Source organism: Suillus fuscotomentosus (assembly GCF_016647785.1).
Source record: "Suillus fuscotomentosus strain FC203 chromosome Unknown F5891scaffold_168, whole genome shotgun sequence".
Classification (NCBI taxonomy): Eukaryota; Fungi; Basidiomycota; class Agaricomycetes; order Boletales; family Suillaceae; genus Suillus; species Suillus fuscotomentosus.
In genome coordinates, this window is record NW_024539680.1 from 32,822 (window position 1) to 47,069 (window position 14,248).

At 47.0% G+C, this 14,248-nt stretch overlaps 4 protein-coding genes across 4 annotated transcripts; 2 read left to right on the plus strand and 2 right to left on the minus strand.

Moving 5' to 3' along the window:
• Positions 1 to 173: 173 nt before the first annotated feature.
• On the minus strand, positions 174 to 3,912 carry F5891DRAFT_1131907 (uncharacterized protein; the record flags this gene model as incomplete). The annotated part of the gene is made up of 13 exons (XM_041364708.1): positions 174 to 882; positions 971 to 1,033; positions 1,129 to 1,168; positions 1,220 to 1,472; positions 1,508 to 1,561; positions 1,613 to 1,709; positions 1,773 to 1,948; positions 2,005 to 2,137; positions 2,188 to 2,331; positions 2,354 to 2,405; positions 2,452 to 2,653; positions 2,708 to 3,241; positions 3,556 to 3,912. 13 exons carry the CDS (start codon positions 3,910 to 3,912, stop codon positions 174 to 176), a joined length of 2,814 nt encoding a protein of 937 aa, XP_041217329.1.
• Positions 3,913 to 4,208: 296 nt separating this feature from the next.
• F5891DRAFT_1198892 (uncharacterized protein) lies at positions 4,209 to 6,722 on the plus strand (the record flags this gene model as incomplete). The annotated part of the gene is made up of 7 exons (XM_041368686.1): positions 4,209 to 4,254; positions 4,297 to 4,738; positions 4,818 to 5,106; positions 5,169 to 5,558; positions 5,611 to 5,976; positions 6,023 to 6,337; positions 6,387 to 6,722. The coding sequence occupies 7 exons, from the start codon at positions 4,209 to 4,211 to the stop codon at positions 6,720 to 6,722; spliced, it is 2,184 nt and encodes a 727-aa protein (XP_041217330.1).
• Positions 6,723 to 9,874: 3,152 nt separating this feature from the next.
• F5891DRAFT_1198894 (uncharacterized protein) lies at positions 9,875 to 10,800 on the minus strand (the record flags this gene model as incomplete). Its single annotated transcript, XM_041368687.1, has 2 exons — positions 9,875 to 10,360; positions 10,411 to 10,800. 2 exons carry the CDS (start codon positions 10,798 to 10,800, stop codon positions 9,875 to 9,877), a joined length of 876 nt encoding a protein of 291 aa, XP_041217331.1.
• F5891DRAFT_1131908 (uncharacterized protein) lies at positions 10,801 to 14,114 on the plus strand (the record flags this gene model as incomplete). The annotated part of the gene is made up of 13 exons (XM_041364709.1): positions 10,801 to 11,049; positions 11,276 to 11,470; positions 11,523 to 11,744; positions 11,857 to 12,295; positions 12,389 to 12,699; positions 12,756 to 12,797; positions 12,828 to 13,052; positions 13,074 to 13,247; positions 13,269 to 13,333; positions 13,418 to 13,471; positions 13,523 to 13,529; positions 13,557 to 13,602; positions 13,735 to 14,114. The coding sequence occupies 13 exons, from the start codon at positions 10,801 to 10,803 to the stop codon at positions 14,112 to 14,114; spliced, it is 2,409 nt and encodes an 802-aa protein (XP_041217332.1).
• Positions 14,115 to 14,248: the final 134 nt, after the last annotated feature.

Genomic DNA, 14,248 nt, shown 5'->3' on the forward strand with positions numbered 1-14,248 from the left:
GCGGCTTATTCGAGCTTTACTTTTCAGGCAACTTCGCAAATGTGCACCAAGGCACAACAAGTCAGTCCAAGAGTACCTAGCTTAAGCTGTTTCAAGTCGTCCAAGGGAACAAAGATGATAAGGCTCAAAAATGTGACCAATTGTATTAAAGTGAAAAAGATAAGTGCGAATGTCTATGATGCGAGCTCAAAAGCATGATGATCAGCATATTTATTGACATAAAATGTTCGAAAACTGTCATATGAATTGTGTAGATTAATATCGTGGCAGAGAAAATGTCTGCCATAAACGGGAATGAGGTGAGCCACACGATAGATTGAATCGACATGTATAATGTTGTAGAGAGGTGCATTGTTGGTGCCGCAGGCTGGACGGACCATCCACATGCCAGTATCTTCATCGGGCGAGTCTCCAATGATATTGAACCAGCGCACGACGGCACACAGGTAAGTCTTTCCTCCATAAATGAATGAGAAGAATGCACAAATCCTCGCGACTTCGAGTCCTCGAATGCCCACATCTTCTGACCCAATATTGACGAAAGCACAGTCATAACGAGGGGCCTCGTTCCGCCACATGGGACAAGCATGAATGTGCTCAATCCGCATCCCACCGATCCCACTTATATCGCTCGGGGCATAGAACCGTGAGCATGCAGAGTTGAATACTGATATTTTGCCCTCATATCGAGGACATCCTGCAATAGGAATTTCTGACACATCTCGTGGATCATCCGGACGTGTCTGCTGGAAGAGAAAGTGGCAGACCATCTCAGGTAGACGAGGGATATCCAACTCTTCAGCGAGAGCGAGCACGGTGCGTGCATGTTTTGTCTCTGCATGCCAAATCAGACAGTTGACACACAACGATGAGGGAATTATACTTGCGTGCAGTTCATGCTAATCGTGTATGCGCTTGCAGAACTGTTGGGCCAGGATCTACCCCGTCGATGTCGTCTTCAGGAACAGACATGTCAAAGTCTTCGTTGTGAGCGTTGCGGATTGCATCATTAGTAGTAGTAAGCGCATGATCCCTTGGTTCGTCTTGTTGTGCTTATGGATTAAAAATCAGCTTTCAAGCGGCTGAAAATATGTTTAGAACTTACAAAGGGCATCAAGGGCTGCTGACAGGCAAGTTCCATCCAACATCCCACGGCTGATGAAGTCGACTCATGCAGCAGCGAGTTTATCGAGCCATTGATTCGTGACAAGTATTTGACCAAGTGCATTATATTTGCTTGATCGCCTCCATGGATTTTTAACAGCCTTGATGTGTTTGCTCTCTGTAATGGATGAGCAGAGTCCATTTGGAGCACCGAAGAGTCGGATGAGCTGCAAATAATGAGAGACAGAGTGTTGTTGTGGTAGAGAGAACATGGATACAGTGTCAGTTTCAAGGAAAATCTTGCGATAATGATGGAAACGGGAAATAGCATCTTGCAGTTTCTCCAGCGTGCCCTCGGTTATAGTATTCTTTCGTACAATGTAACAAAATTCAAGAAACGCACGAATGTGCGTATGATTTCCACTGGGATGTGTCCCTCAATGGCCACTATATAAACCTGACAAGGTTTAGCAAGCAAGATCATAGTGAAACGTAATGGGACACATACCTTCATAAGTGCTTTTGAGTCATCTCCGGTCCATTGTTTGAAGCCATGCCCTTGCGGGAAACGCCTCAGGCCTGCGAAAGGGGCGACACTAGTGATTCTATTGAAAGTAGAGCCAGAATTAGATATTAGATATTAGAAATGAGATAGAAAATCAACATACCTATGATCAATGTCATCCAAGATGTGTTGTGCATCGCGTGCTCCATGTGTTTGTAGGAGATACTTATGGACCCAGTCCACAAGATGGTCCTTGAACGTGCCTTTGATGAGCTGATGTAAGATGTCGGGTGCGATCAGCTGGCAAAAATCAGCGCGAGGAAAATCATTAGTGAACAGCTGTGGATATAAATTGTAGTGAGAACAAGAACAAAGATAAAAATGAGAAGACGTACGACAAGATCTGCTACAACTCCAAACTCGTCCCACAGTTCCAAATATGTCCCCACACTAACAAGTTCTTCTGTATACGCTTGACATCGAGGAAGTGCGCCAGCTGCATCAAGATCATAATTTGGTGACATACATCTTGAGTATACCATAAGTCAAAGATATAGAAACAAAAAACAACCAATTACCGTGGACACCAGCGGCGCACAATACATGCCAGCAGAACTTGTTCTTCATAGTTGGCAATGTAAGGTCCAAGGCCATAGATGACGCGACGGAAATGCCCATCACCAAATTTTGCGACCTCAGGTTTCGTCATTCCGGGCCTAAGTCTTGGAAAGCGAAGCATGAAACAACTGGCGGCGGAATTTTCGGAAGTGTGGGTCACTTGCGTGTTCCTTTGTAGCTACTAGGTCATCAGTACAAATACTACAAGAAGTTATTTCACTCACTCTTTGGCATCGCAAGAAAGCCAATGACTACAACTGCATTCCGGTGCGCACGCCGGACATTGTTGTGGACATTCCCGATGGACAGATAGAGCGGGTAATACTCATTGTTCCCGGTTCCTACAGAGACGGTTGTTTTGTCACTTCCAAGAATGACAGGAACGAAGGTGGCGCCAATTGTATCTGGATCCTTAGAAATGATGTCCTAGTATGATATGTTAGTTCCCTGGAATATTCATAGTGATGGTCATGTACGCACTGCTTGATCCCATGCCCAGTCAGCAGACATGAAGTCTCTATAGTGGCGCTCCTCGCCTGAGGTCGAGTACTCTCGGTAAGGTCGAAAGTCCATCTCATGTGCGAAATCGGGGTTTGCGAGCATGTTGCGGACTACTTGATGTGGATCCCGGTACCATACATCAAAGGTGCTGTCCATCCAGGGCAGATAACTACCTTCAGGCTTCTCACCTGTATACGAGCATGAGAAACACTCCCACTTGACCTCTCCCAATGGTATTGCGTCAATCGTCGCATAGAGATCTTGATGGTCTGCAAATGGTGGTGCATCACCATGTTTGAGCAAGGTAGATGCCCATAGGGCAAGGTGCGCATCAATTTTCCGGGCAGGCATTGGGTTCTGAGTGTAGAAAAAGTCGGCAGTTTCAAATTCAGTGCGGTTACGGAATGGCGTCCAGTCATTCAGAGATTGAGGTTCGTGAGTTGGTGGCAATGCATTATCATCGAGAAAACAACCATGAATGTCACATGGACGTCCTGTAAGCCATGTCAGCAGCTACGTTAATGAGAGATATGAAAACAAACCATTGAGTTGGGCATGATAGTTGCGAAAAAGATGGTTCCCGGGCCCAAAAAATTCAGTATCAACATCCGGCAGGGGGGAAGACCTCAGCGCATCAGCGCAGTGATCATGACTGTACCCAAGGTCATGTTCCTCATTATCAGGTGAGAAGGGGAAATCCTGACCATTATACCGATCTTCAAGTTGTTGCAACAGGACATCTGGGACATCGATGTCCATGTCCTGCTCTGGTGTTGGGGAAGATATCACAGGATGGGCTGACAAAATATGTTTTGTGCGCCCTGCACCTGTCTTGAAAAACTGCTTGCATCCTGCATGTCCACATGGGAGTTGCAAGACGCTGAAGTCTCTGTGATGAACCTGAGTGCGAGGGATAGTATCAGGCATAGTTTCAGCGTCAGGTAAGATGATTGACGTAATGGATGTTCGGCGTGGTGAGGATGTAATGGATTTTTGGCGTGGCGAGGATTGATGTAATGGATGTTCAGTGTGGGGAGGATGTAATGGATGTTCGGTGTGGTGAGGATGTGATGGATTTTTGGCGTGGTGAGGAGGATGTAATGGATGTTCGGCGTGGTGAGGATGTAATGGATGTTCGGCGTGGGGAGGATGTAATGGATGTTCGGCATGGTGAGGGTTGACATAGTGGATGTTCGGCATGGGGAGGATGTAATGGATGTTCGGCGTGGGGAGGATTGACATAGTGGATTTTCGGTGTGGGGAGGATGTGGTAGCCTGGAGTGAAGCTGAGATGTTCAAAGACTAAGGTTCAAATAAGCGCTTAGCACTAAGGGTTCATGCATCCCAGACAAAACAGGGTGCCACTTACAAATTTCCTTTCATTCCGTGCAGTTATTTTCCTTTCTACCACTCACACACTAGTACAACTCGGCCTGTGCATCCTGGTCCCGCCCTTCTTTTCATTGAGCTACCGCTTGTTATGGCTCCTCGTCGCACACGTGCTAAAAATGCTACCACCCATCTGGGTCAGATTGTTCTTGACGCACAACAGAAATGACGCACCAAAGCCGAAAAACAAGCAGATGATGACCACTTGGCAGCAGCCAGGGCAGAAAAGGAAGCAGATGCCCTAGCAGGGCTCACCAGACTAGCAGAAATGCAGGTCCAGATAGAGGCTACACAGGCTCAAGCTGCTGATAAGCCCAAGGCAGTCAGACCGCGACCGGTTCCAAAGGGTCGCCAGCCACATGCCAGCCAATCAGAGGAACCTTTTTCTAAGGCAGGTCGCCAGTATGCCAACAATATGGATGGTCCTGGTGAGACGTCAAACGTGAAGGATCAGATTTTTGACGAAGATGAGTCATTGGGTGGTAGCAATATTGAAATTCCAGGCGGTACAAAGCAGAAGTCAAAGAAGCAAACACTTAAGGCGGCGATCTCAGGTGTTAGGTTCCAGATTGATGCAGATGTCAATGATGCGCGTGCAAACAACGAGAAAGGCAACTCCGAGTGCGTGTTTTCCTTAAACTGCCATGTTTATGCTTACTGAATCTACTCTATATTTTCTCAATTTCATCTGGGCGTCTAGAACAAAATCTGCTCTAGGTGGTCACATTCAAAACTGGAGGACAAGGGTTCCCCTGAAATCAAATTCCGAGCAAGAATTGCTTACCACTGCCACTCAACCGCTGCCTTCAAATTTTTCCAATGCATCGAAGAGGACCTCCGTCAGTTCATATGCACCTCCCCCTCCTAGCAGCAAAGAGGACAATATTGAGGACCTTGTTGGAGCTTTTGGAGATGAGGACTTGGATGAAACACTCGAACGGGAGGCAGTGGCAGTTATGACAAAGAGTCAGGGTAAACAACCAGCGATGGTGAGTGAATTTTTTTAATTGTGATTTGCAAGTTTGCACCTCTCAGGCTGATTTGAATCTAGTCTACCATCAGTATTGTATCTACTAGCACTGATCATGACCTCGAGCCACCATCCAGCACTCAACCCTGCTTGAAGAAGCGCACCTTGATGCCACTACCTTCAACACAACCCCGAGCCGTACATGACCTCAAACCACCATCCAGCACTCAACCCTGCTTGAAGAACCGCGCCTTGATGCCACCACCTTCAACACAACCCCGAGCCGTATCCAGCACAAAGAGGAAGAAGCTAGCTGAGGTCATTGAGTTTTCTGAGAGTGAGATCTCTGAGTTTTTGGACACGGACGATGACCTTATGGAGGTTGATGGCCCGAGTGACGAATTGGATGCTGATATCAAGCCCAAGCCAGTGGTTCAGAACAGTGCTAAAGCTATACGCACTACAACTTCTGTATCTCCCTCCACTATTTCTTTTATTTTTTCGCTACTAACTTCAGTTTCAGACGTCAGTGACTACCACCACTCGCAAGGCTCCTGCTCCTCCCTCAAAGAAGGTGAAACTCGAGAAAAATACCAAACAGGGCAACATCAAATCCGAGGGAACGTCAACTGTGTTGCCTGGCACCTGGGTAGAACCAGTATCGAAGGCGCGTTCATCATATTTGAACACAGACCTCCCATCAGGCTGTCATGAGGATGGAAAATGGGTTCGAGTCTTTTTACCGACAGTCTTTCTGTGGCTCAGCGCACAAGAGGAACTCTGGGTTATTGCTGATGCTAAGTTGCTCATGGCGTGCAAAGAAATTTTCAAGGTTGTCTATCCAGATATTCGCTACAATGTCACCACGTCTGGGTCTGTTTTTGGTGTTGTCTGTGTTACCACTTTATTTGGGGGACACTACTGATATATTACAGGTCACACAACGTGTTGGCGAATGGCGTAGCAACTTCGGGTCTACAGCGCTTGCTATTGCAATTGATTTTTGTGCCTCCAATCAAGATTCAGCTCCAGCAGAACTCTCAGAACTCCTCCTTGTCAATTATGGCTTCCTATACCCTAACCCTGACAACATTGACAAGACAGAAACATTTCGCTCTGCGTTTGTGCAGGAACTTCTCTCAACGGCACATCTGTCTCGAATTCTAGGACATGCTGACGTCCCTGTTCTCAACACTCGCAACTTAATTAGACATGGTTTTTTCGGGGCATTGGGGTTGTGTGCCGTTTCGGTAAGTCAATCCTAAGTGGATTTTCACCTACTAATTTCTGTATTTGTAGCTTGAACGTGCTTTCTCTCTTCTCGCTGATAATACTGTTACTATCGACCATGAGGATCACTTGGGGTTGCCGATTACTGCACGGAGAGCTCGTCTCAAGACACCAAAGACCCTCAACAAAGCTACGGGCAAGGAGACGGTCTCAGAGCATGCATTTTCAATTGCCAAGTGGAAATCCAAGACTGACGCATTTATACGTGCGGCAGCTAAGAAGGGGGAGGCAGCAACAGAGCTCACTGTCTCAATGGCATGGAAGCTTCTGAAGAAACCCAGCTTCGATAAGTACACCAGCAATGACTCATTCAAGGATGAGGATGATCGTGCGGATGTTTGGTAAGTTAGTGTCTTTCGCCATTCCCAGGTTTTGACTAGTACATTTTGTACTATCTACAGATATGTGAGCCTCACACCTCCGGTCAACATCTCCTTCATGCAGCTTTTCAATCCTTGTGCCCTCTGCCTGCACTTTCCACCATTTTGAACCATTTCTTTGCTCCTCACTAATGCATTTTATCCCGGTTTTCTGGTCTTTTGTCATCTCTTAGCACTGATTAGCTGCCCTTTAATGCTCTTAACGCTTTGTGTGTCTCGCTCATTTTTTGACTTAATCACCCTTTTGCGCACTTTTTAGTGATTCTATGACACATTTTACAGCTACTTGCAATGGAATTTATTGAGTTTTCATGCCTTAAATTGTCTGTGATAAGTCAATTCAATTGTGTTTAAGTCGCTACAAGACGAGGCTGTGGCCTTAGCGCATCTTGTGGCGCTCTTGCTCTTTTTTTCCTTAAGGTCCCTTAAAAAGTCAAAAAAGTCCGATTAAGACATCCATGATTTTCCTGATGAATGCCTGAACAGAGATATAGGGAGAATACGATGCAGATGTAGGTATATTACATGCCGTTGTACGTAAAATTTTGGAAAATGGGATAAGGTATCACTTGTTGTACAATCAAAGGCGATGCGAAACATGAGGGGTATTAAATGGAAAATTTCTCTCACATCTGAAAGTTGAAAAACCGAAAACGGACCTTTAAGTTTCCTTCGAGGCTCCCAGCTCGAGTTGTTTTTGGTTAGTGCGCAATTTTAGTCTGTTTTCGTCGCTTGTAGTTCGTAATACACGTTATTGCGCCCAAAAGAGTTGAATTGATATGTTTGTAACGAAAATTGTAAAGATTATTGAGCGGTACATAGCGATAGTGAAGATTATCTAGTAGTACATAGTGATAGCGAAGATAATCTACATATTACCGAAAATGTTATCTAATCGTCGTCATCGTTCGAATCAGTGAGATCAAGACCCATGCACTCACGGCCCCGCGTCACGATGAGTTCCTGAAGCCTTTCATACCTTAGTTTCAGAGCAGGGTCTGCTCGAATGCTGTCAATCAGCACCAGGATCGCATGGTATGTGTCGTAGAATTGTTCTGTCGACGCGTCGACGGACTTGAACCTGCCTGTCCGGTAAGCTTTCAGCGCATTCTGCAATGCAGCCCCAGCGAGGGCGATTGCGCTGTCGAGTCGGAGCAGGTCAATATACTCGTGAAGACCTTTTTGCCAGATGACGTCGACAATCATCTCGACAAAATAATCAGCCTCCAGCAGCAGCAGCCATTCGACACCATCCTCACCCTAGTCAGTTTGTGAGTCAAAAATCAGTGTGCGAACATTAGAAAAAAAAAATACCAGCTCCGACTTGTGCAAGAAGTTCAGGTTCTTCAAGAGCTCCAGGACTAGCACTGCCTTATGGGCGACCTCCTCGCCAGGTTCTGAGGATATAGGTAGTCGTAGATTGAGTGCCGTTTGAACGATGTTGGCGGCGTAGTCTCTAAATATCCGGCGTACGTTCGACATGCATGTCACGAGCTCTTCGCGAGCGGCCTTTTTTTCGAATGGTTTATAGCGAACTTTAAAAAAACAAAGTGTTAGTGACGTCGTGAATGAATTCAACGAAAAATTACCTTGACCAATTATCAAAATGTGTGCCTTCTTGAGGGCTCTGTCTAAGACAGCGCCTTGTTTCTTTCGTGTCGGCGACACGGTGTCCCTCCCTTGCATCATCATGCGACGTAGTTCTTCTTTCGTAGAGAGTTTGATGGAATCGATGGTGGGTTTGTCGAGTTCTATGGCGAAAACAGAATCGGGAACCTCGTCGTTAGAGGTGGTTTCGGGTGGTGCGGGTGCAGGTGCGGGTACAGGTGCAGGTGCAGGTGCGGGTACTGGCATTGGAGGTAGGTGCTGGTTGACCGGATGCGTTCCGTGCTGGCTAACACTTTGCGATGTACGTAGTTCCTATAGTAATGTTATATATTATCATATATTAGAAAATAAAGAGACTACTTACATGAATGACCCCTTGAGTGAACTCCCCGCGTTCAGATTCCCTCTCGCGAGGAAGTGCGACACCGATGACTTGAGGACGTGGCTGTGCGTGCGGGACACCAGCATCCCTGAGGTTCCAGCGCATATGTCATCGCACGCCATGGCCGTGAAGGTTGAGTTCTTGATGCACGGGTCGAGCATCGTCGCCTTTGTGTGGTTGATGTTGAGGCGGCGGCTGGAATCCATGCTGCCCCGACCCTCCCTGCTCCAACCCTCCCTGGTCGAACCCCTCCTGCTGGAAGTCGTCCTGCAGCTGATTGTGGTCCTGCGGCTGGTTGTGATCTTGCGGCTGGTAGTGATCTTGAGGCTGGTAGTGCGGCTGGTTGTGGTCTTGCGGATGGTAGTGGTCTTGGGGCGGCTGGTAGTGGTCTTGAGGCGGCTGGTAGTGGTCTTGGGGCAGCTGGTAGTGGTCTTGAGGTTGGTAGTGGTCTTGGGGCGGCTCATAGCCGCCCCCCATTAGATAATCCTGCGGGTCGAATGAGGGCAGGAAATGGGGTTGGGGCTGGAAGGGAGGGAGTTGATTTGCATCCATGCTGGGGGGGGCAATGTACAGATTCGGGTGTTTGAGGGCGATCTTGAGGCAAACCGAGTTGGGTTGTGATGTCGCGCCCTGAGGTGTTGAGCGACGAGTTCTTTTTTGGTTGTGGCGGCGCCTAAATCATGTCAGAAATGTTCGAGTGTTCGATGGAAGGGACTCACCTTTTGTTTAGCGGATGTCCTTCAGGGTTGAGAGACTGTTTGTCGAGGGGCCATGGGATCTTATTGGTTTCCAGCCATTTACCTACCCAATGTAGCATATATTCAAACATAAAGAACCGTACACGTTGAGTATAAATCGGAAAGATCATACATAATCTACGACGCGTTCAACATAAGCAGAAAATGCGGATAAGTCATGGTGATGGGCTGAGGTAAAGATATAGAATACCGCAAAGCGATCGTATTGGAAGGCATCGGGATTGGATAGGAGGTGATATAGGTGATACAGAATGAAATTGGGGCGATAGGAGGCGATAGGGATTCAATTGTTCGGTGTCAGATTGACTGAACATGTGTCGTTAATAGAACAAAGAAAAATGGGGAACTAGCAGTAACATACCGAAGTTCCTATTCATTTGCTCCATAAACAAGGTCATCCGACCCCCCATCACTGTGGGAGTCTGAGGAATCATGATCTGCCACGAGTTCGTCAGGGGAAAGTTCCATGTCGCTGCTATTCGCAAATGGAACAACACGCTTCCTCGCATGAGTCATGAACTGTCTGTACTGCTCATTGGAGACATCAAGATCATCCAATTCTTCAGCAAAAATTGCCTCCAAATATTGTTGGTCGTCTTGCAAAGCAGGGAGTCCTCGATCACAGACCAGCTGCCTGAAGAACTCCATTTCAGTCTCTGCCATCTTAAGCTCCTCTTCCTGCTCTTTCCGGAGTGACTGCATAAACGCCCTCTGCCTCTCAATCAACTCGAGTTTCCAGGTCATGTGTATGACCGCGTGTCTCTTGTCCTGAGCTGACGCCTGTTTGACTAGAGCGGCCTTGCAGAAAGTACTATTGGATAGATGAGATAAGCTCCTTTGGAGTAGCTCTTTACCCTAAATCTTTGTTTAAGTAAAATCATGGGAGTGAGAAGTGAGATAATTACCTCATGCAAGTCTTGCTGGGAGAAATGTTTGTGTGAAGACTGAGTAATGTGCCTCTTCGCAAAGGCAATCTCATATGGGGGAGAATGATAAACAAGGCGTGGCTTGTACTGAGAGCGGATCTTTTCCCGGAAACGCTGAAGACGGTCTTGCCTTACCAAAGGGCCTGAACGATTGGGGATGTGGGCAGAGGAGGGACAGCCTATGCATTGAGATTTCTTCCGAGGGAGCGAAATTATGTCGGACTCGGCTGATCCGAAGGATGTAAGAGGGGACATAGGGGACGCCAACTTGGAACTAGAGAATGCTGATGCTATGTCGACTCGAGTTGAGGTTGAGGTCTTGCAGTCAGACAAAGGAGGGGGGGTTATACGAGTGTTAGGTGCGTCCATATGCGGCTAGAGATCAGTGTTAGAGACTTGCCAAAGCTCAAGGACGGGGAGTATACTACTACAGTTGAGGGATATCGCTATGAACAACAGGGTGCCAAGCAGAGTTTGAAGGACTTTGCAACTTTTTCTCTGTGTTGGCAGTGTAGCACCCTAGGCTCATTGGCTCAAGCAGGTGAAAGTCCGCATTCTTCCAGTGACTATGAACACTGGCAACCATCATTCTGGGCCATTCATCGTAGATGGCAATTTGTAAGTTTCTATTCCATTCTAGAATTGATACCTCAGTAACCACATCAGATCATCTATTGCAAAATGCCCCCAGTGTCAAATCGATTTGCCTTCTGCTGAGGCAGTGTTAGAACACCTCCAGGCAACAAATGGTTGCTGGCCTCCGGTGCAAGATTGCCGTATTCCTGTCCCACCTGTGTTCCTTCGATCTACTTCTGAAGCAGGAAAAGACCGTGTCTTTGGGCAGTACCACCCATCTTCTGGCTATATATTTGGAAAGGCGCCAAACACCCTCAAGGTAATGGAAAATGACCAGTATGCTTACCACCGACGTCATGCTCCATTCTATCCCTTTCAAGACCAGGCAGAGTTTGACCTTGCAAAATTCCTTTGTGAACGCTTAATGCAAAGTAATATGGAGCGATTTCTCAAGCTGGAATGGGTTTGTCTGGAGCTGTGGAGTATGGGCTAGTGTACTGACATTGAGTTTACAGGTATGCCGAGCTGGTCTGTCGTTCAGCTCCAAAGATCAGCTACTTGCATGGGTGGCTTCTCTTCCAACCAGACCAAAATGGTGTTCAACGACCCTTGAAATGACCGGGTACCCAACGATCCAACTGATAAACCTCATATGGCGTGATGGCTTAGAGGTAGTGCAAGATCTCTTTGCAAATCCAATTTTTGCGAACCACATGACGTATGACCCACACGTCGTGGTCGATGGTAATGAGCGCGAATACAGTGAATATTTTATGGCCCAACAAGCATTTGAAATTCAGGTAAGTTTGATGTATCATTCACAGTAGTCTACTGATGGCTTCGGTACAGGGTCAACTTCCCGAAGGCGCTACCATTGTTCCGATGATTGTTGCATCGGATAAGACACCTGTGACCCGGCATACAGGAGGACTTGAAATGCACCCTATTTTTGTCACTATCACCAACATTCAATCTGACGTGCGGATGAGAGCAACATGTCATGCTTGGCGATGTGTCGCATATATGCCGATTCCCAAATTCGTTGACGTTCATCCTGACTACCAAACCATTCTCAGCCAACATCTATTCCATAAGTGCATGGACATCGTCTTCGCAGACACTAAGGTCGCAGCCATGGTGGGCAAGTTCATGCCTGATCCAGCCGGACATCTACGACACTGCTTCACACCTTTGGTCGCGTACACTGCGGATCTGCCGGAACAGCAAGCTATAGCATGTGTCTCGAAGGTCGCTTCTCCTATCACATTGGCCACGTCTCAATCTTTTGGTGACACTTATCGCCATACACCACGCACGAAATAACATACACTTACGGCGATATACAACATCTGTCAACAGATCAATCCATGGAGGTTGCGAGAATTCCAGGAGGAAGCTAAGGCTCATTCATTAAGTGGCATTCACCAGCCTTTTTGGCAGAATTGGCGGCACTCAGATCCTTCTCGCTTTCTGGTAGGAGAGATTCTCCATACCTGTCACAAGTTTTTCTTTGACCACCCATTCAAGTGGTGCAAAGAATCGGTGGGGAAGGACGAACTCGATCTCCGTTTCCGAAGTCACCACAAGAGAGTAGGAACACCCCATTTTTCATCCGGAGTATGTCAGATGAAACAAATGACCGGTTGGGAACATCGGGACTTGCAATGCACCTTGGTTCCTTCTATTACTGGGGTCATGCCCCCCCGTTTGTCCATGTGATTCGCGCTTTGATTGACTTCATCTATCAGGCCCAAAGCCCTGTTTATTCTGACACCTCTGTTGATTCCATGGTCGCCTCACTCAAAGAGTTTCATGACCAGAAACACGCAATATTGGATGCAGGCGCGAGACGAGGCACCAAAGGAACACTTGACAACTTTATCATCCCGAAGCTCGAGCTTTTGCAGAGTTTTGCTTCGTTCACCAAGGACACTGGCGCCCTCATCCAATGGACTGCTGACGTCACTGAGCGTCTTCTCATTACTCACTGTAAACTCCCTTTTGAGAGGACATCACGCCAGTCACATACCTTCACAGAACAAATCGTTGACATTCTCAACCATGAGGAGTCGATGCAGCGATTCCAATTGTACCTCTTCCTACGGATGCATGATTCCCCCCTCGTCAATGCCATAGTTACAGAAGAGCAAGAGGTCACTGAAACTGACCCTGCTCTCACATGGATCGCCCGCATTGCACCTAATGATCCAAATCAACGGTGTTTTGTCGGGCCGCGCCCAGTTCGAAACCACTTTTTGAAGGGCATCCTGTCTTCCACTACTACAGCTGCCTTTCACGTCACCATTACTCCTGATCGAGCCAAGATGTCTCTCAATGAAATCCAGCAGCTTTACGCACTGCCGGATTTTGGATGAGCGCTTTCTGATTATATTACGAAGGCTTCCGGCAGTCAATTCACGACAGCATGGAGAAATGATCGTGGTCGCCTCAAGACGTGGAATAAGTTTTGATTACAGCTGCATTCCGTTTTTCGCTCATGGATGATCATGCCTAGTCAAGTCGTGCAGGCTGCCCCACCATCAGAACAGTTTCCTCTAGGAAATTGCGATGCTGTGATTACGCAGTCGATACATGGTGACCAACCTGAAGGTGTTCAAATACTGCCACTGACGTTGCCGAAGCATGATCACTTGATGCTGGTGAGGAAACTGATGTAAATAATATTTATCTTATCTTGGCTGCATATTACTGATTATTGTTACACAGTAAATCATATTGCTCAAGTGCGGGTAGTCTTCCAGCCCATTGCACCTCGCCACGTCACACTTCCCCACTACCTTGCGGACCAACCGCTCCTCTATGTCCAGTACTATGAGATCGTTGGGGATCCAGGCAGTCAGCCTGCCATCAGTATGTATACAGTGGCTCGAAAATATTGGGAAGGGCCCACAGGCCAGTGGATAAGATTGGGTGCAGTCATTTCTCTCACAGATGTCACGCATGTGGTAGAGCTTATCCCTATGTATGGCCAAGGCGCTGACCGTACAGTGGGTGCAGCGACGAGTATGGAGGTATATGAGTGCTTTTATCTGAACAATTTCTTGGACAAGGAGGTGTATCACTCATTGCACTCAGATTTGCATTAGTTACATTTAGTTACATTCTTCGTTATGTTCTGATCATGCAATTTAACTGCGTCGTGTTGTCTGTTTTTTTATCTATTTGATCTGAGATCAAATCAAGCCCATCTTTTATCTTCAGTGAGATGCGACAGATTATC